Source organism: Lottia gigantea (genome assembly GCF_000327385.1).
Source record: "Lottia gigantea unplaced genomic scaffold LOTGIsca_3, whole genome shotgun sequence".
Taxonomy (NCBI): Eukaryota; Metazoa; Mollusca; class Gastropoda; family Lottiidae; genus Lottia; species Lottia gigantea.
Genome location: NW_008708986.1, coordinates 3,629,354 through 3,651,403, shown reverse-complemented (window position 1 = coordinate 3,651,403; position 22,050 = coordinate 3,629,354). Strand labels below are relative to the sequence as shown.

General features: G+C 33.3%; 3 protein-coding genes across 3 annotated transcripts; 1 reads left to right on the top strand and 2 right to left on the bottom strand.

Moving 5' to 3' along the window:
• Positions 1-2,326: 2,326 nt before the first annotated feature.
• Positions 2,327-9,821, bottom strand: LOTGIDRAFT_182313 (hypothetical protein; the record flags this gene model as incomplete). The annotated part of the gene is made up of 6 exons (XM_009057254.1): positions 2,327-3,172; positions 4,652-4,740; positions 5,397-5,498; positions 6,223-6,407; positions 7,055-7,157; positions 9,726-9,821. The coding sequence occupies 6 exons, from the start codon at positions 9,816-9,818 to the stop codon at positions 3,145-3,147; spliced, it is 600 nt and encodes a 199-aa protein (XP_009055502.1). The 3' UTR covers positions 2,327-3,144.
• An 817-nt stretch (positions 9,822-10,638) lies between these two features.
• On the bottom strand, positions 10,639-19,369 carry LOTGIDRAFT_228627 (hypothetical protein). Its single transcript, XM_009057253.1, has 9 exons — positions 19,324-19,369; positions 17,713-17,871; positions 16,774-16,938; positions 15,793-15,890; positions 14,507-14,643; positions 12,586-12,707; positions 12,122-12,304; positions 11,483-11,625; positions 10,639-10,975 (listed from the first exon to the last, which is right to left on the bottom strand). Exons 2-9 carry the CDS (start codon positions 17,840-17,842, stop codon positions 10,655-10,657), a joined length of 1,299 nt encoding a protein of 432 aa, XP_009055501.1. The 5' UTR covers positions 17,843-17,871; positions 19,324-19,369; the 3' UTR covers positions 10,639-10,654.
• A 262-nt stretch (positions 19,370-19,631) lies between these two features.
• LOTGIDRAFT_228626 (hypothetical protein) lies at positions 19,632-21,178 on the top strand. Its single transcript, XM_009057252.1, has 2 exons — positions 19,632-19,724; positions 20,134-21,178. The coding sequence occupies exon 2, from the start codon at positions 20,194-20,196 to the stop codon at positions 21,160-21,162; it is 969 nt and encodes a 322-aa protein (XP_009055500.1). The 5' UTR covers positions 19,632-19,724; positions 20,134-20,193; the 3' UTR covers positions 21,163-21,178.
• The last annotated feature ends 872 nt before the right edge of the window (positions 21,179-22,050 follow it).

The following is a 22,050-nucleotide window of genomic DNA, read 5'->3' as shown; positions in this document are numbered from 1 at the left end:
ATTTTACCGTTTTTCTTGTTTTCAAAATCATGAGAAACGTGTATGTATTCGCAGGAACGACACCTAGAACCTCCACAAGGTACAGAACCGAAAGCGTTAGGCGGGGGGCGCGAGTTATTTTTCTCTTCAATGGTCGAAAGAGTGTCGTTTTTAATTTTGTGCAAACAACGATTTAAATAACCCCGTTTCCTAAGTTTACTAAAGACAAGTTCGCAAGCCGAATCAAAATCTGTCTTTCTTGTGCAAATTCTGTTAAATCCCAGAATTTGCGATTTAATTACGCCACAAAAGGTGTTTTTTGGATGGAACGAAGTTTTGAAGAAAAGTTGGTGTGTGTCAGTTTCTTTGAATATACTTTTATATCGAGGTTTTTGTTTAAGTGAAGCTTGGTCCTTTAAATACAGTTGTATCCAAGAAATTCATAGTATTTTTTGATATTTGCTGTAAGTTTTACAGAACGATGGTGATTGTTTAAAATTTCGAAATACTCCCAAAAGTTTGCCAATGATTCTGTCCAATAATATAAATATCGTCCAAAAACCTTCCATAGAAGAGAGGTTTGAAATGGGAAATTAATGAGATTTCGCGTTCCCATTCAGCCATAAAAATGTTCGCATAACTTGACGCGAAGCGTTTTCCCATTGCCGTACCAGAAGTTTGAAGATAGATTTTTTCCATTGAAAGTCATTTCGCGTGAGGCATATTTCTAATAAATCTAAAATTTCTTTGTCTAGACGATCAGAATTTGGCTTTTTGAAAAAGGCTTTTCGAACATCGTCTAAACCGGACTTGTTATCAATAATCGTGTACATACTCGAAATGAAAAAAGCGTTACCTGGCATATCTAATTTCTGTATTTTTTCAATAAAATTGTTAGTGTCTTTCAAGTACGACGGATGTTTGTAAGCTAATGGCAGTAAAACGTGTTTAATGTATTCGGAAACTTGGTAAGTTTCGCTGGAACAGTCGGAAATAATCGGCCTAGCCTACCCTTAGGTATGGTGTTAGCGACGCGCCATTCGGATTTTTATGAAATTTTGGTAATGTATAAATGTGGCGTTGGCGAACTTCAGGTTTTGCGCTAAAATGGATTCCCCAGACTCGTCTCTGTTGTTCAATCTAATGTAGAATAAAACCTTCTTTGGAATAGTAGATGGAAAATTCTTAGAAATCAAATGATGTGTAAGTTGGACACGCACCAGGAAAGGATTCGGCTTGGGTATCAGGATCAATAGATGGGATATTACTGATGTTGGAGGAACCGATGATATGGGTGGGTTCACAAATGCAGGTAGAGACCATTTGGTTTTATCCTTTTGATTTTCGTGGCGCTTGGGTTTGCATGGAGGAGGTCCTCAGAATGTAGTTTTAGTTTTAAACTGTGGAGTTTCTGGGTTCGATTTTGGACTTATTCTGTGGTGTTGATTGTGTAAGGGAGAATCAGTTTGGTGACGAAATTGTTGGTACGGTAGTGGTATTAGGTCTTTTGTTCGGAGTCGGAGCAGCGGTGGCTCAGTGAGTTAACCTGAAGGTCCAGGGTTCAATCCCGGCATAGGTCGAGATAATACCTTCGGATTTTTCAACCCGGTTTCCCCCTGTCAGTGATGCAGGTACGAGAGGCTGACATGGAAAAAGCGTCTAGTCGTTCGGATGGGACAATAAACCGAGGCCCCGTGTGCTACAGGCTGTGCACGTTAAAGATCCCTCGACAGTTGGAAAACGAAAAAGAGCAGGCTAATGCCGCTGTCCTGGCAAAATTTCCCTCATTGCACCCTACATGGCGTTGCCCGTCTTCATTAGCCCACATGGTGCAGAAAAGTAGGACGTAAAACTCCATTCATTTCATTTTTTTGTTCGGAGTCGGTGAATAGGTTGACGTGCTAGGTAATTATGATGGTGATGGCGTACGTTTTCGTTTTGGTGTGGCAGCGATTCTCTCTGGAACTTTGTTGGTATGTGGACTTCGAGGAGTATCCATGTCCTCCGCCACCACACTTCTATTTTTCTAATTATCTATGATTCGCGTGAACTGCTCTGTTGTTTCTTTTTGTAGTCGTCGATATGACTTTATTGTCCAATTTGTTGCTTCCATCGAGTGTTTTTGTATGTCAGATTCTGAAATATTTTGTGTTTTGATCAAGTTAATTTTGGTGGCCAGCTGTGAATCGTAATGATCCTTAAGTGCTAATGCCACATTAAGTTGCCCATAATTTGTTAACTGCCTCGATAGTTGAAGAAATCTGGTGGGTTTGGTGTTGAATGTCTCTCATAGTATCGAATTGGACGATGGTATACATTTCTTCTCGGGTATTATATAAAGTAATATAATAATATAAAGGTTTTTTAATACAAAATAATAAAAATAACTCACAACAACAAAGGTAGGTATAGGGGACTCCTCAATAATATGCGATCCGGATTTCGCTAATGTAGCTTCTTCAGGCATTATTGTAAATAAGCTGTCATCGAAGTTTCAGAAATGTTTATTTAAGGATAACCTCTCCTTATATTTGTTTAATATGTTTTAGGTTATGGTTTATATACAAGCTGTGAGATGAATTGAACCGTGTTATACTGTAATTCTAGCTTACAGAAGTACTGGGCATACCCACAATTAATTACATAACTTTCATATTTCTCATCAGAATTTCATCGAACTTGGTATGCAAATGAAAAATTAAATTCTAAATTTGATGAAAATATTCAATTTGCGTTGTGTGCATGCGCATTACAAACTTTTCCAACTTCCATCAAACTTAGTATGAAAGTGTATTATCAAATTCTGAATTTGATGGAAATATGGAATTTTGTTGTGCGCATGTGCATTACTAACTTTCTTAATTCTTTTTAAAGCCTATACAGTCAGTTTGTTCCGGAGTCCTGGACACCAATCCCAGTCTACATCCTGATTTCAAATACTCATCAGCAAGAGAAATATCATTGGCAATGTGACTATAAATGCTTGTAAAAAATTGAGCTTACTAAAACAACATAACAATATTTTATTTACAGCTAACTGGGGATCAAGGATTGAAAAAGGGTAGAAAACTCATATGACCCTAGATAAAACAAGATGTTATTTCTGGATGTAGATGATAACTGACATAGCCTAAGGAAATGATGTGACTTGACTTATGTTGTAGATCATCTCTTTATTGGCACAACATTACACCTGAAATAAAACAGAATCAGTATTAACCTATCAATCTGTCATGCTAATATACAACTAAATCACAATCAGATTTTTTTCTGATAGTCCCGTTCTAAAGACATTAGTTTTTACCAAGCAAAGCTTTCCATACTATTTATCAGACATACCTCAGTTCAACTTACCTTAATAAGCCCTTTCCATACTATTTATCAGTCATCACCTGATCCATACTTACCTTAATAAACACTTTCCAGATCATTTATCAGACTTCACCTCATCCAAACTTACCTTAATAAACTCTTCACCTCATTCATACTTACCTTGATAAACACTTTTCACCTCATTTATCAGAAATCACCTCATTCATACTTACCTTAATAAACGTTGCACCTCATTCATACATACCTTAATAAACCCTTTCCATACTATTTATCACACTTACCTCATTCTTATTAAACGTAAAAACCCTTTCTAACCATTTATCAGCTTTCCACTTACCTTAATTACCCTTTCCTTACTATTTATCAGACTTCATCACATTCATACTTACCAAAATAAACCCTTTCTAACCATTTATCAGCTTTCACATCATTTCCACTTACCTTAATTAACCATTTCCTTACCATTTATCAGACTTCACCTCATTCCTACATTCTCTCCCTAATAAACCCTTGATCAAACTACTACCCTTTCCACATCACGTTTCACATGACTCTTACTTTCCCTAATACACCCTTTCCTCACCATTTATCATATTTCACCTCTTTTCTACCTAGTGTTGAAACGGATAACCATAACTAAAATAACCTTTGTTACCAGTTAATGCATCAAGATGAAAAAAAAAACAAGATCAAAAACTGCATTTGAAGTGGTAACACATCGTAAACTGAATTGCAGTACAGTATAGTCTGTGATATCTGTCTTCTGAGTATTCTGACATTCTGTGTAATCTGAAAACTTTTTTAGCTCCCCATAAATTTTCTTCATATGTCCGTTTAAAAAACTCCAGATTACTCTGACATTCACTGGAGGCCCTTGACCTATCATGAATAACGACACTAATCAGTGGTCCCAACATTCATATATATAATCCGACATATTAATCACTTATCGCCAATTACATAATCACTTGATATCAATTCTGCTGACTAATCACTGTTATTATCATTTTAGTTTACTGATGTGTCTCTAGATACCAATTATTGGAGATTATAAAAACAGTGCCACACCCTTCGCAGAAACAATACCACGTACCCTAATAAACCTTTTCCAAACCATATTTCACCTCATTTCTACCCTAATATACCTTATCCAGACGTTTTTCAGACTTCACCTCAGCCATACTTAACCTAATGAACCCTTTTCAGTCCATTTATCATATTTCACCTCAGTTGTACTTACCTAATAAACCCTTTTCGGACCATTTATCATATTTCACCTCATTTCTATCTACCCCCCAAAAAAACCCTATTCACAAGACTTTACCTCATTTGTACTTACCCTAATAAACCCCTTCCGGACCATTTATCAGGTTTCACTGTTAATTTGACTATTTCACCATCTCTCAAAACGGTTATATTTAATGGTTTCTAAAATAAAATATAAAGTTTTTAACATTAGGTTATTTTTTTTATGTATTTATGTAAAATCTTCCATGCTGATTTTAATTGTTTGCTATTATCTGAGAGATATTGTTCATATAGCTTCAAAATTATGCGGTAAATATATAATATCAGAAATAACACAATACCTCAGATATCTCAATATCAGAAATAACACAATATACTTGATATCTCAATATCAGAAATAACACACTACACTTAAGATATCTCAATAAGAAGAAATAACACCATACATCAGATATCTCAATATCAGAAATAACACAAAATACTTGATATCTCAATATCAGAAATAACACAAAATACTTGATATCTCAATATCAGAAATAACACACTATACTTAAAATATCTCAATAACAGAAATAACACACTATACTTAAGATATCTCAATAACAGAAATAACACCATACATCAGATATCTCAATATCAGAAATAACACAATACATCAGATATCTCAATATCAGAAATAACACAATACCTCAGGTATCTCAATATCAGAAATAACACAAAATACTTGATATCTCAATATCACAAATAACACAATACCTCAGATATCTAAAAAACAGAAATAACACACTATACTTAAGATATCTCAATATCACAAATTTGTAAAATTGTGTACTTACTCCTTTACTATGTTGTACAACAGTACCTATACATGGTAAGCCTGTAAAGTTTTCCTTTTCAACTGAACCAAATTTGATAATTTCATCTCCAACCTGAATACCCTAAGAAAAACAATCATGAGATGAGATTCCTTTATAAATATCCCTCAACCAAAGTCCAGGGAACATCCCAGAGATTGGCCAAACAGTCTGAAAAAAAGGGAGCAGTTCGTGTCACAATAGACTGATAATGGAACATCCATATTTAATATTTAAAGAAAGCCTTGTGAAGCAAGGTGACATACACCCACCAGCAGCTTTCATTGCAAGAACAAATCATTGTTTGTAGCCTGTACAGTGAGCATGAGCCAATTGTGAACAGACGGACGGACAGCAATATGCTTCCATACTACATGTGGAAATATAAAAATCACAAGAATCTGCAAAGAATTGTTTCTTCAAAAGAACCAGATCATCCTGAAAATCAATGGGGATCATCTTCATAATGACATTGACCCACAAAATAAAAATAAAAAAATCCATTAAGAATTTAAGCCTGTAGTGTGAGCACCAGATACACAATATAGCTGATAGAGTGAAAACGCTTAGTCAGACACGATATGACATTGACCTACAAAATAAATAATAAAAAGAATCTGTAAAGAATTGTAGCCTGTAGAGTGAGCACGAGCCAAATGTGAATGGACTGACAGAGTGATTACAATATACACCCAAAATATATTTGTGGGCGTATGAAAAGCTTTGTTGTCCTTAATTCACAAAAGTATGTCCTAATTAAGTAATCAGATCTTGAACTAAACATCTATTAGCTGGCTACAGTAATTACCCCATCAAATGCTGGTGAACCAGGATCTAGTCTGTCTACTTTAACGAATGGTTCTTGCTCTCTAACTGTTTTATGTACAGATATATCCATGGCTTCATTGGTCTGTTTGTCTCTGGCTTCAGCATGTATCTGATATAATAATTCTTCTATCTCTTTCATCACCTCTTTATGGTCATTTTGCAAACCTACAAAGTAGCGATATACAACCTTTGAAATCCAAGTTCCATTTTTATCTATTTGTGATTCCAATTGTAAGCCATGATTTGAGGACATTATTATGCATGTCAATTCTGTAACCTAAATAATAATGGAACATTATCCATATTCAATATTTAAAGATACGCCCACCAGCAGCTTTGATCATTGTTTGTAGCCTGTACAGTGAGCATGAGCCCATTGTGAACAGACGGACGGTAGCGATATTGAAACAAACTAAATCTCTGTTCAATTATAGATTTGACTGCCAAATGTGAAGAATTCTTAAATATTTCTTGTAAAACATAACATATATATAACATAATATAAATCATACAAATTGGTCAAAATCTTTCCTGAATAGTTTAATTATAAGAATTCCCTCTAAGTTTATCTTCAAAAACCAGGATTATCATTGATTGGTACCTTAATTTTCTGTCCTCCATAACCTACTGTACACATCCATTCTACTTTAAGCTTACTAAAAAGCTATTTCATACACCTTATAGTATAGGCAATGTGACATTGAAGAAATTTTGACAAAAATAGAAATTCCTGTAAAAATCTAAACACAATTATAATGACGCACTAAGCGTGAAAAATGAAAGCAAAGGCCATCAATATGTTTAAAACTTACATATAATATTATGTCTAGCATGGCGTACACTGTAGACATCTATGTCATTCCTGGGAAACCCTTCATTATCAATTAATGGTCCATCTAAACCTACACCTTTTTGCTGAAAATTTAAAATTATCGGCAATGAAATGAAGTAAAGAGAAGGAATAGAAAATGTTCTAGCTAGCTTAGGTGGCCTTCTGACTCCACATAGAACAGAAAATAGATCTTGAATATACTAAATGTACTAGCACAATAACCATAAATGACATCCCAACATCACAGAATGGTAATCACATGAAAAAGCACGTTGTAGGTAGACATAGCTAACTTCCTTTCTTATCCTTGACCTTATCAACTTGTTGAAAGCTAGATCCTCTCTCATGCACTTCACCAAATGGGTTGCCACCCCCAACAGGACAGCCAAGAGTGCAACACTACTGCAGTAGTGTGCACGTCTTTTCTCTTGTTCCCAGAAGGAAAAGTTCAACTACTCTCTGACTTCATTGAGAAAACAATGTAGGCCTACTCTTTGGTTACATCAAATTCTAAATCACATTTTGGCTATTATTTTTGTATGAACTGAAATATTAATCTCCAAATATTGCTGAGAGTCTTAGATTGTCTTTGGGTTGATGAAAATGCCAACCATTGAAAACAAAATTATTTGGAACTATGATTTTACAGAAATTTTTCAAAATGTGTCATTTTCACTGTTGCAGTTTCGACCCCTTTCCCTTTCCATTGAGCTATCGATTTAAAACTTGGCAGAGAGGTACTTATATATGTCCTGACTATTCACGGCAAATTTCAGACAGTTCCAACGTTTCCTTCCATCTTAAATTAATTTTCAAAGTGATGTACTCACTGAAATTTTTCCCGATTATGGCGGAATGGCAGGGGGACATAATCATTCAGTCTCGAGTCATTTCGACCAAATTGTCAATTTTTCACAGGGGCGTAATAGCTGTAACCGCAATTATTTTCGTTAAGCTCTCAAAATTGTCATAGATCTTTGCCGTTCGACGCTAACGTATATATTTGAAGATAAATGCAGAGTAATGCATTCTGATTACACACAACAATTTTCAGACCGATCCAATGTTAAATCAATCGCTTTAGTCATGCCACTTTATATGCCCCTATCGCTGCATCGCACCCCGATCACCACTGATCCCGATATCGACACAAAACGTGGCAATATGACTTAATAATGTGTCTTGATTACTCAAAGCAATTTACAGAGCATGTCGATATCGCGATCGGAATTGCTTGGGGTATGGTGCAGCAATAGTATGTGGTGTCTGATCCTTCTGAAAATTTCTGTGAGTAATCAAGACACATTACTAAGTCATATTGCCACGTTTCGTGTCGATATTGCACTCTAAAGTGATCGGGGTGCAATGCAGCAATAGGGGTACTGTGGTATGACTGGTCGTTCTTGCTTGCTCGCTAATCTGAAGGTCCAGGGTTCAATTCCGCCATAGGTCGAGATAATACCTTCGGATCCCTCGACAGTTGGAAATCGAAAAAGAGCAGGCTAATGCCGCTGTCCTGGCAAAATTTCCCTCATCGCACCTTGCATGGCGTTGCCCGTCTTCATTAGCCCACATGGTGCAGAAAAGTAGGACGTAAAACTCCATTCATTTCATTTGATTACTCACAGAAATTTTCAGATCTATTAGACACTCCATAGTATGTTAAATCAATCGCCAAAGTCATGCCACTATGCCCCTATTGCTGCATCCCACCCCGATCACTTCTGATCGCGATCTATCGACACGAAACGTGACAAAATGACTTGATTGATTTAACATAGTATGGGGTGTCTGATCGTTCTGAAAATTTCTGTGAGTAATCAAGACACATTACTAAGTCATATTGCCACGTTTCATGTCGATTTCGCGATTGGAAGTGATCGGGGTGCGATGCAGCAATAGGGGAATCGTGGCATGACTTTGGCGATTGATTTAACATTGGATCGGTCTGAAAATTGTTGAGAGTAATCAGAATGCATTACTCTGTTATCGCATTGTAAATCTTCAAATAAATACGTTAGCGCCAAAAGCAAAGAGCTATGACAATTTTGAGAGCATCACGAAAATGATTGCGGTTACAGCCGTTACGTCGCTGTGAAAAATTGACAATGTGATCGAAACGACTCGAGACTGAATGATTTGGCAAAGCAAGTACGACTAAACAAAAGAGTTACGCCCCTCTGCCATTTCGCCATAATCGGGAAACATTTCACTACATCACTTTGAAAATTAATTTAAGATGGAAGGAAACGTTGGAACTGTCTGAAATTTGCTGTGAATATGCAGGACATATATAAGTACCTCTCTGCTAAGTTTCAAATCGATAGCTCAATGGGAAGGGAAAGGGGTCAAAATTATTTTGAGAGAAGTTTGTTCTTTTCGAATGCAAAATTTTCAAAAACTGATATATTCATGGATCCAAAGGCATTCTAAGACAATTGGTATGCACTTGAAAATCATATTTTGAATATTTGTGACATGAGAGAAAAAATTAAATTTAAAATTCAATGTGGCCAGAGTAGTCAGATAGTAAGTGCTATTTATGTACGGTAGCCAAAGCACTAATAAAAAAAAAACATTCTCAGTAGCATTGATTGTATAATCTAATCATGACAGCTGTGAATAAATGTTCCGTTTATAACTATCTCTACCGTTTCTAAAACATCGGTTAGTTCCGTTACTTCTTTTTCAAGATCTTCTCTTCTTTGCTTCAGTTCATTCATTCGTTGAATGGAGGCCGACATGTTGGTTTCTTAAAGATTAGTATGAAATTAAAAGGGGAACGAAAAATTGATCGTGATCGTGAGAATAAACAATATTTTATTCGACATGTTTCGGCTTAAAGGAACATATATCTCTCATATTTGTGCATCTGATTAATCTAACTGACAAGAACTGATGCTTTCGAAAGTATGTGATCCTTTCATGACTTCACCCCACCCCCCTATCAATTTGTAAGGGCAAATCCTTTTATGTCATTCAATCACCTCATCATAATATGATATTATCTAATAAGGAAATTCATTGTGGAGAAGTCAAGATGACTGTGACCAAGTAGGTTACAACATAAAAAAGGTTTCCAAAATTAAATTAGCTGTATATGAAATGCCACAAACATGAATAACATAAAGAATTTGTTAACATTATTAGTGTTAACGGCCAACCATGTCATGTTAGAACCAGCTAAATATGGTCACCTAGGTATTGAGTTATTTTTAAGCATAAGAGCACAAAATTTTGCAAGAATTAAAGAACAGGTTTGTATACATAATTATATTATGATTCTTTTAATTGATAATGTTATGTGGGTTCTAGGAAATATATATTAACGAGAGTTAATATTATTATTTTTGGGTAGTAATATAAGCAGCAATGTGCACAATATTGTTTTGGCTTGTATATTTTTGATTACTATTCCTTTTAAAACAAAATACAGTAGATCGCTTGTGTATATGTTTTGAAAAGCCCCTGGATTTGACCAAATATTTATTCTCTTGACCATCCTTCATAAAATATTCAAAAATAAATAGAAATTTCTGAATAAATAAAACTGACGAATTCATTCATAAAATACTTTTTTTTATTGAGAAACAGCTTCAATCTTATCATTATTTTGATCATAAGCTTCTGGGGTATTAGCTAAGAACACAGCTAAAAGTTTATGAAATCCTTCAGGATTGAAACTATGGTATATGGTTGACAGATAGTCTGGTCCTTTCCATGGTTGACGTAACTGATATTGAAATAAATGATTGGAGGTATCAAACCACACAAAGTTTTTAATTCCATCTGAATTACTTAAGTCTAATGTGTTCAACTGAAAAAATGTAAAATTAAGAGTTGTTTCTGATGCATTAACACACTGTACACAAACGGGCTCTGGTAAAACTTTTACATCTTCCTGTAATACAAAAATAGAGGATATGAATTCACAAAATATTCAGGCTGAAATAATAACAAACTAGTTTCAAATTCATATGACCCTTTTCCTACTCTATCTACATTCAACAGGTTGACACAAATATCTTTCCATGAGCCCTAAATGTACCCCTTGTAGCATTGTCTGATACTCCCAGGTCGTGCTATTACCCCATACTGTGCTTTTTATTTAAATTTATCTTTTCCTTCCTGTCATTATTTCTGTCACTTTTTGTTTTGATTGTAGAAGAACTTAGATGTTTTGTCATCAGTGACATAAAGATAGAAATAAAGAAACAACTATGGTTCATATTTGATCATTTCTACCAGCTTATCCTTGATCAAACCTCATGGCTTTGCAAATTATCCGTACCCGTTTACAGGTTGGTCGCCTGGAATTATAAGTGAAGATGATTTATTCAAGGTTATCAGACTTTCACCAACAAACCAAAATAAGAACCCACAACCATCATGATGATGATTTACTCACTCCATAAAGGTTTTTGGCACTAGCTACAGCATGTCCAAATGCAAACATCATTGCAGAAGCTTGTCTCTGACTTTCTGTCCAAAAATTTGTATTCATAAGAAAGATTGTATGTGGATGAGAATGGGTAAAATCTTTTTCTAAACCTGGAAAATACATCAAATTACATAGAAAGAGTCATACCAAGTAAATCAAAAGGAAAACCAACATCCAACTCTAGTACTATTTGAGCACCAACCAAAAGGAATTATATTCAAACAATAATAAGTAGTTTGGCAGTAATGAACATTATGTAATACTTGCTTAAATTGTTTCAATGACAAAACACCTGGTACAAAGGGGTACAACAGTTACTGGGGAATAAGGGAGACTGGGTTGAGATTCAAAATTCAAAAGAGCCAAGCTTGGTATGTAGGGTCTGGGGGGTTCTCCTTTCAGAAAACTTTTGAAAAATAAAAAAAATTGCATAGCTCGAGGCTTGAGAACCTTGATACTACAATTGGCACATGCTGTTCATGTACCTGTTCTGAATGGTCTCAAATTCGTGCATAAATATCTTAGTTTGACTGTCTTCATTAGCTCACACGTTGTAGAAAATTAGGACGTAAAACTCCATTTATTCATTTCTAAGCTTGACAATACCTGCTATGTTCTGTAGAGTATAATCATGACGTTTCTGTAGACTAATTAAAGGTGATATGGGATACATATCAGGCAGTTCATGTTCCTTACTTTCTTCAACTTGGTCGACATCAGCAAATCTTAACATTGGTCTGTCAGATAATACTAAATATTTACATTTACCTTCAAAACTCACTCTTTTCTCTACAAATATATTCATATTACAAATCAAAGGGAATAAAATAAATCATTTTCACCCATTTTCTGTTTATATGTATCAAAGAAATTGATTAACACTACCCTTTCACATTCACTAAACATTCAATGTAAATTAATATTCTTTTCAATAAAAACTTTTTCTGTTTCATTTGAAGCCTTTTGGTTTATTCATTGCTTTATATTGAGGCAGTATAAAGAACATAGTAAAGAAGCAAAATCTTCAAAAAAGTGATTTCAATAATATGTATTCATGAACAAATACTAACCCTTAAAGAGATAATTTGAAGTGAGGTATGAATCAGACACTATGTATCTATCTGTTAAGACACTAGGATACTGTAGAGATGTTAACTGACATAACCTCATCAAACCTTGAACAAACACATCCCTGAAATACAAAATCATACACTAATGCAGTACTTCACAACAAGGGAGGATTTGGAAGAAAATTGGGAGGCATTATTGCCAGGGGGGTGGGAGTGAAGGAATCTACTGCTGCCATTTCCTACCATGTATTTGGTGGAGTGCTGGTTGTGCATGGTCTACTCTCCAAGAAACTCAGCCATTAACCCGCGTTAAATTTTGAAATTATAAACTGAAGTGTCATGAAGACATTGAAAGTTTTAAGTAATTGGATCAATTTACTGATGTATTATGATTGAAATTCAAAGTAATAAACTAATAGGTCACTGAACTAATGAATCATTAAAATTCAAAGTTATAAAGAAATGTGCCATTGATAAACATTAAGCACTGTGTCACTGATTTAATTTTTAAACTAGTGAATTACCCTGAAATTCAAAGTTAGGAATTAATTAATCACTGTGAAATTTAAACTTAGTAATTAATTAATCACTGTGAAATTCAATGTTATGAAATAATGAATTACTCTAAAATTCAAAGTTAGGAATTAATTAATCACTGTGAAATTTAAAGATAGTTATTAATTAATCACTGTGAAACTCAATGTTATGAAATAATGAATTATTCTGAAATTCAAAGTTATAAACTAATGAATTACTCTGAAATTTAAAGTTAGTAATTAATTGGGTCATAATTAACTTTGCAGAAACGAAAAATGGTGACGCCCCAGGAATTTTTTCAAAATCTGGATTTTGAAAACAACAGGATTATTTTTTGTTATCTTAGCAGACTTAAGCCTACTTAATTAAGCAAAAATTTCTTCAAATAATTCATTTAACATTTAAATGACATATAACAAACTACTTTGATTTTAACAAATGAGAAACGGAATCAGCAAATTCAAACACATTTTCATCATTATTAGTGAATTGTTCTCTGTTCTGAAACTTCGAGGGTCTTGTACTTTCGTTTCTTGGGAGGTTGTTGTTGACCACTGGCATACTGAACCATTCTGTTCTTCTTTCAAAAAATTAATCATTTCAAATATATAGGGATGCGCTTTTCCAACAAGTTTTTTGACGCGACCTTCTAAATTGTTATTTGTTCTGGGAGCTTCGGATCCATAGTGGTTCCATTCATCCCAGCCATAAACCTTAATGTCCATGCGAGCATCTTCATGGTTGTGGTCGCCATTTACTCTTATCAAGATATTGTTAGATGTGATTGCAGTTGTATTGCATATTTTTTTGGAAGTACATTTCCAAACATCACTATTAGTCTTCCTTTTATTTATACAATACTTGTAACCACCTACTACCAAGTAACGGCCGTTTCGTGATGTTGGTAAGAAGTCGTAAGCGAGCTGTGCGTTTGCCATTTTGAATGAATATGCATTCCCTTGATATACACGTCTATAGATATTAAATGGTGAATAAAGTTCAATATTTTAATCACAGATGCCAAAACAGTGAGTGACATCGTTAAACAATTATTAATGTAAAAATTTTCATGAATTTTTGTCACCGTTAATGGGGTCTTAACATCTTTAATCTCTTGGCGGCATTTACCTCAAATCATAATAGAAAACAAAGCGGTGACTTCCCGGGAATTTGGAAATTCGTCCTGGTGACACCATATGTTATTAGAAAAAGTAACAAGAGAATTCCTAAAAATAACATTTTAATTGTAATCTCACTCAATTTTACCATACCAGTGATGGAAGTCTCAAATATAAATGTTGGAGGGTATTATCTCCAGCAAGTAGAAAATCAATGGAGATATCTTGGTCCCAATTATTCACAACAAGACCAAATAAATACTTACATTCTGCGAGCTCTAGGTATACCATATTCTCTTGTAAACTTAAACCCCACATTTTCAAGATCTCCTCTTTTGGGTAATTTTACATGTGTGGAGTCCCAGACTTGTGACTGCATAATACATCTCTGTAAAAGTTTCTCCTTGAAGAAAAATAATGATATAAGATATTGTTTCCTTATCTATAAGTATATGCTGTTTTTTTTTTTTAATATAGGACTACGACCAAACATTACAATAATATAAATGTTGAATTCTTTACAATAATAGGTATATATAATTACAATAAATACCGGTAATTTCCTTTTCTATACAATACTAGGAATAATATCAATTGGCACTTCCTGATCAATATGTATTTTACCTAGGAAAAATACTTTATAACTTATCAATATGGATATTTCCTAGAAATAATACTTGCTTTATTATCTTTATGTATTTTTCCTAGGAATAATACTTACTTTATTCATCTTTATGTATTTTTCCTAGAAATAATACTTACTTTATTATTTTACCTAGAAATAATACTTTCTTTATTATTTTACCTAGAAATAATACTTACTTTATCATCTTTATTATTTTACCTAGAAATAATACTTACTTCATCATCTTTATGTACTTTACCTAGAAATAATACTTGCTTTATTATCTTTATGTATTTTTCCTAGGAATAATACTTACTTTATTATCTTTATGTATTTTACCTAGAAATAATACTTTCTTTATTATCTTTATGTATTTTATACTTACTTCATTATCTTTATGTATTTTACCTAGAAATAATATTTACTTTATTATCGTTATGTACTTTATCTAGGAATAATACTTACTTTACTATCTTTAAATATTTTACCTAGGAATAATACTTACTTCATTATCTTTAGGTATTTTACCTAGAAATAATAGTTACTTTATTATCAATATGTATATTTTCCAGAAGTAATGCCTACTTCATTATCAATATGTATATTTCCTAGAAGTAATACTTACTTCGTGATCAATATGTATTTTACCTAGAGAAATACTTTGTTGTCTAATCGATATGTATATTTCCTAGAAATAATACTTACTTAATTATCTTTATGTATTTTACCTAGAAATAATACTTAATTATCTTTATGTATTTTACCTAGAATTAATACTTCATTATCAATATGCATATTTTCTAGGAGTATTACTTACTTCCTTATCTTCATGTATTTTACTTAATACTTACTTCATTATCAATATTTATATTTCCTAGGAGTAATACTTACTTCATTATCAATATGTATACCGTGAGTAATACTTACTTCATTATCAATATGTATTTTACCAATAAGTGATTGAATGGGCTGAGGGAAACCTTCACATTGGACAGATTTGGTTAATATACATGCTTGCTTCATTCCTGAAAAGATAAAGGTTGCATCTTGGATTGCCATTTAGTAGGCAGAGCGTATTATGGTATTTTTTTAGGGAATATACAAGTTATACACATATAAGATTCAACTTAAATAATACAATTAATTTTGGTAAAAATAATTTTTAAATATAATCATGTAAATTATATATTCCAGAAAATGCCTTTATTCAAATAGCTGCAAAATGCAAACCAAGTTGCATCCAAATCAAATCATATTTGAACCTTCTATCTCATTGATCATTCACAAGGAAACAAATGGCATTTTACCTGCACAACCTTTACATCCATGGGACATTTATTAGTCGATTGAATGTAGGCTCTTGCAATGTTTTCACTCATTGGTAAATAAAATTCATTGATTATTCACATGAATTGGAATGACAGGTTCAAAATAACAATCATAAATTTAAAATGAATTTGTGCTTTAGTTATTTTGATATATAATTTTGGAATGTCAAAGGGAAGTGTGCTTATGTCAAATGCAATATTACATTACTGTCTATTTCTAACAACACACTGAGACTATCAGAGCTATCTGATCAGGGTTCAATTTCGACTGAAAATTTTATTAGCAATTTATCACACCAAATTCTGGTTTTGGCTAATCGAGTTAAATTTTGATTTGCATTTCACAGAATTTCAGTAGCAATTTAGAATGTTCCAGTAGTAAACCTTCAAATATACAATTTGATTGGATTCGAAGGACGTTGTTTTTGAAGTTAATTTTTGCTAATCCAAGGTAATATTGGATCGCAAGAGGGGACACAAACTGCAATGTAAACCTTGATCTTATGATCAGATTCACATAAAAATAAGTGATAAATTCCATTTGCCAACAAAATAATGTTAGGACATATAAATTAATTACCCTCTGTTAGTCTACAAGAACGAATATAAATATAAGCAGGATTTTCATTATAATTTGGGTATTCTTTAACAGTTGGGGCTTGTTTAAATTGTAAATCATCTGGCACTGGAGGTTTCCATTCTTCTTTCACTGCTTCTTCTTTCAATGGATCTATGATGGGAATTTCTGAAACAAAGATTATAATAGATTTCACGGTCAAATATTCAAAAAACTTGGTAAAAAAAAAAATTAAAAGTAAACTCTGCCTTTCTGTTCTCCTACAATCTAACAAAAATAAACAATGCCACTGTTCTGTTGTCTCTTCCAGGCTGTTATTTGCAGTCTTATGAGCAGTTATTACCAATGATATCTGCATGTGATAAGGTTCAAACAGGCTAAAGTGGTATTATATGTGTTTGTTGAATTGTAGGAGAACAGAACATCATATTTCAATTCTGAAAAGTGATATGAATATCTCAAATTGAAATCTATCAGTTGGTATAAAGCTATAATATCTTTATATACCAAACAGTATACCACATATGAATAATAAATATAAATTTGACACCTCAAAATTCATTATTGGACTGTATCAGTTTTGTCTTATAACAATATATCTATTCAGTACCAGAATTCAAGGGATTTCAAAACATAGATTACTGCATTTGACATGTCAGCGAAAATTTACATGACTGTTTATTTCATTAAAGATGTCTGGCTGTATTGTTCCTGGTCAAAAATGTCCTTGTTTAATTGATGTTTCTAATAAATAACACAAGTACCAGTACTCTTCAGTTTGAAGATATTGTGTGTATGTAGAAAAGCTCTGAATTGAGACTGGCCCAGATATAAGAATAAATGACAAAATAAAGTGAATCAAATCTGGTCAATCTAATGATATATCACATTAGAAGCAGAAGACCATTTTCCATTGCATGGCATACAGACAATCAATCCTACCTTTTTGTTTTCTCATATGATTAGGAATTTGGGGTAAAGGCTCTTTGTAGATTCCTTCTCTTTTCCATAGCTGATACCAAAATAACCTAGTTCTTGCAGGTTTAGAGAAACATACCACTGAAAATCTCATTTTCTTCTTTTACACTGTCTATATAAAATCTAAAAATTTAATATACCGGTACCGGTATGTCCTATATTCAAATGATTATTATTAAATACCTGTTCTTTCAATATTTAACAATTTCAAACACAGCTGTGCGAGGCTTAACCTCTAGTGAGAGAGTATTGTTTGTGCAATTATAATATGGATGATAATAATACAATTTAATTTGAATATGGTACAGTGGTGTAACCTATTTTCGTGCATATAAGGATTCAACACCAAATATCGTCAAAGTTAAAAAAACAAAATTTTTTTGTTATGTCTTAGATGTTTCCTCAGATATTCTACAAAATAATTAAAATTGGTTTGTTTCGATTTTCTTTATGAATCCTTCACTTTGACCCATATTTCATGAGCAACTAACTCGGCAACGGTAGCAGAATGCGTCACCTATTTTCTCTACAATGTTTGATCTATAAATAAGTCGAGTATGCATACCCAGTGGTATAATTAATTTCTCTTTGTATTTATCTTTAATATCAATTCATTATAACTAGTGAACATTCTTTCAAAGAACCACGATTTTAAAAAAAAATTGTGACTGACAAAATAAGATAGTAGCATGATTTATTGCTAAAAGTCACTGAAACAACATATAAAAATATGGCCCACTTTGTGTTCCATAGAAATATTCTGCTGACACGGAATCCGCTAGTTGATCATGTGACTTCATTCGTTGGACTACATTCTAGCAGGCGACACTTGGAATTCCGATTACTGCTTGGGATTATAAGGAAATTCGGTTGATAAAAAATGGTGACGTTTGGTAATAAGTGATATTCGCCATTTTGTATTTGTCAAAGTAGACATTAATACATTTTACCTCGCTTGAATCTACTGGATTCATTCTACTAGCTGATATTGTAGAGAGAACATATGTTTATCGAAACAAGCAAATGCGGAGGTCAGGCGAGGTCGCACATGTGAATTATTAATTATTTCCGGAAATGCACGAACAATAGGTTAGCACAAAATTTAATTAGGTTACTTGACTGTATATATCTTAAATTTAGGATTTGGATTTGATTCCCAAATTTAATAGTACAGAATGATTACAGAAGATTTCATTTCTTTTAATTCGCATGAGTAATTGGAAATTCTGAAAATTGTGGAAAAGAAGCTTGACTTGACATAAAAAATTACTTTGCTATTTGCTAGACAAGACCGGGGTTCCAATATAGGCCACGGCAAATTTCAATGGACCTTGGCCATAAGACTAAGTTCTCAAGTAGCCTAGTTAATAAGCTTGCAATAAGATAGCCTGCCTAGACCTAGTGACATTCAATTCACCAATGCAACGAAAATTATTTATGTTCGTCCGTCATCGGCTGTGAAAAGACTCGACGAGACTTTCCAGTTTACAGATCAGGCTAGACAGGGATTATAATTCCTTGCAATTTTACTGGGATGACACAAAACTTAGGAGAATTAATTTAACTTGTGCATACTTCTATGTTAATGAATTTGAAGAAAAATGAACAGTTTGTAGACAAATTAACAACTAAAGTTTGACCGGAACACACGCTTGAAGGGCGCAGCCATCTTGCTCGGGACAAGTAATTTGAACTTATTCATTTATTTTCCGACACCTTCACAAACCTAGATGTCATTGATAGCATTACTTCATTTCACCGGGTTCAAATAAAGGATAGGCTAATTTAATGAAGTTTTGAGATTAAAAAAAAACATCAGTTCGTCATTAACGGTTCGATTTAAGGTATGGTCCCTAGAGAAACTGAAAGTAAATTGTATTTGATGAACTTGGCATGGCCTAGAAATTTCATGTTTTCAATTTGGGTCCTATAAGTGTATCTTTGTCAAATTTTTCAAAGATCTACTACTCTTTAAAGTAATTTTTGGTCAAGTTGTTTTTAGAATTACACGAACTATGCAGACTTACTATCCGTTGCAGACCTCGCTAGGACAGGGAGGGGGTTGCAATGACAATGTCACTGTGAAATAATTCCAACATAGTAATAGTAATATATCAATCTCATTCTTAGGGTAGCAAACAATTTAGAGTTCTTTTTAACATCAGTCTTAGGTGGTTTCGATATCGAGAAGTTTTGAAAGCATTTCTCTGGATTTCTGCACATGGTTTTTGAATTTTTTGCACTGACAGAGATGGCTTGGTTTTCCTTTGGTTCTTTAAATTTCAGGAATTGTAGTTTACACAAAATGACACCTACATTTCTATTCTCATCAATAAGAAAAATGTTCAGTAGGCCTGCAGTAAACTTCTGCCTTTTCTATTTCAGATTGATGTTGTTGAGGTTCAAAGAAACTACCATTTTCAAAGCATAATATAAAGTTTCCCCATGTCTAAGTTATATTCTATCGCCTTCTGTCTTATGTCAAGGAGAACGTTACAATGTTCAGATATAAGAACAGTATTTGTGTCAAGATTACCTTTTCGTTATGATCGCAATTTAAGCTGTTCAACTATTAGAAAGGACTCCAACTTATCAAGTCTAGTTGCCAAAGTGTTGAAGCGAACATCCCAAATTGATGTCATGGTCTCTACCATTCCCCAAACATTGCTCTCCAAACATGTTGAAATACTGCTCAGCCTTGAGGCTCATCCTGATGAAATAGTTGATTTATTTGTGAAAAAACCAGTCCTTGTTCAGTCAAAGACACTAGTGCCATTAGTAAATATTTTGAAATCCTATGGCATAGAAAATGAAAAAGTGGTAATGCTCATTGGCAAAAACAACAATTTCCACGACACAAATCCTGAAAAGATCGCAACTTGCTTTGAATGTTTACGAAAAATTGGATTATCAAATGAGGAAATTTTGAACCTTTTTCTTAAAAACCAGGACATTATTCATGTGAGTGTAAAGGAATTGAATACCCGTTTTAATGAATTGAAGAAGTTATTCAGCTCAGAGCATTCCTTGCGATTGATGAAAACTATGCCTTTGATTATAACTGAGAGTATTACGGATATTAAGGAAAAGTTCATGTATGTACACTACAGTATGGGCATGTCTCAACATCACATGATATCAGCTTCACTCTTCCGACATTCTTTGAAACATGTGAAAAAAAGACATACTTTTCTGGAACGTGCTGGATTGTTTCAAAAACCTAGGAAGAAAGATTCAAAAACAAGCACAAACACTCTGCTTAAAGACATCATCAACACAACCGATGCCAAATTTGTTCAAATTTACTCAAAAACTATGACAGCTGAGGACTATTCCACATTTTGTAAGTTAGTGGAGAAGGAGATTGACTTTACTGTTCCTGAACAAATCAACATGGATTCAGACATGCAATAAATTTATAAAACACGTTCTCTTATTTTCTTTATTTCAATATATTTAGGATGTATGCATATGTTATATAATATCTGATATTAATGAAATTTGGTGTGATCATTTATATTGTTGAGTTCTTGGTCAAGTTCATCTTTGACGATTTTTCGATAAACCGTTTTTGAGTTATAGACCTTGACTTAGTAAAAACTTGTCAAAATTTGTTTGTGATCACAACAGAGATTTTAAATCTATTACAATGAGATATTGGTCAAGGTTGAATTTGATGATTTTTCGATAAACGTTTTTTGAGTTATTGCCCTTGACTTAGTTAAATCGTGTTAAATTTTATTTGTGAACATTATAGAGACTACTTTTTGCATCGATTTAAATTGAAATTCGATGTTATAATAATATCTTGGTCAGATTCAAATTTGACGATTTTTCTAAACATATTTTGAGTTATTGCCACTACAGGTTTAAAGGGACAGTTGCGTCATTTTTTGATCAATCATACACTAGTCCCAGAAACGGGTATTTTTTTGCTAAGCCAATCAGTAACAGTGTCCACAGCTCACTGGCCAGATTTGAGCTTTCAAATCAATGTTTGTCCAGAATTATACGCTTTGAATGTTAAAATGACGAAGCATAATTTTAAGATACTCTATTTAAGATGTTCTATTTAAGAAATTGGTTAAAGTACCAGTCAAGTAACCTAATTTCGTGCTAACGTATTTTTCGTGCATTTCCGGAAAGGATTAATAATTTACATGTGCGACCTCGCGTGACCTCCTTGCTTTTTTTGATTAACATGGGTTTTCTGTACAATGTCAGCTAGTAGAATGAATCCAGTAGTTGCAAGCAATTTAAAATGTATTAATGTATACTTTATAAAAATACAAAATGGCGGAT

Bases quoted from the DNA above. Each gene is read 5' to 3' on its own strand.
- LOTGIDRAFT_228627 (XM_009057253.1), bottom strand. From the start codon at position 17,842: ATGAGATTTTCAGTGGTATGTTTCTCTAAACCTGCAAGAACTAGGTTA. The intron at 12,708-14,506 runs GTAAGTATTTAT...TTTGTATTTCAG, and splicing joins ATACCTAGAGCTCGCAGAAT to GGATGTGTTTGTTCAAGGTT. The intron at 10,976-11,482 runs GTGAGTAAATCA...TTTGTATTACAG, and splicing joins GTGCCAAAAACCTTTATGGA to GAAGATGTAAAAGTTTTACC.
- LOTGIDRAFT_228626 (XM_009057252.1), top strand. From the start codon at position 20,194: ATGTCTAAGTTATATTCTATCGCCTTCTGTCTTATGTCAAGGAGAACG.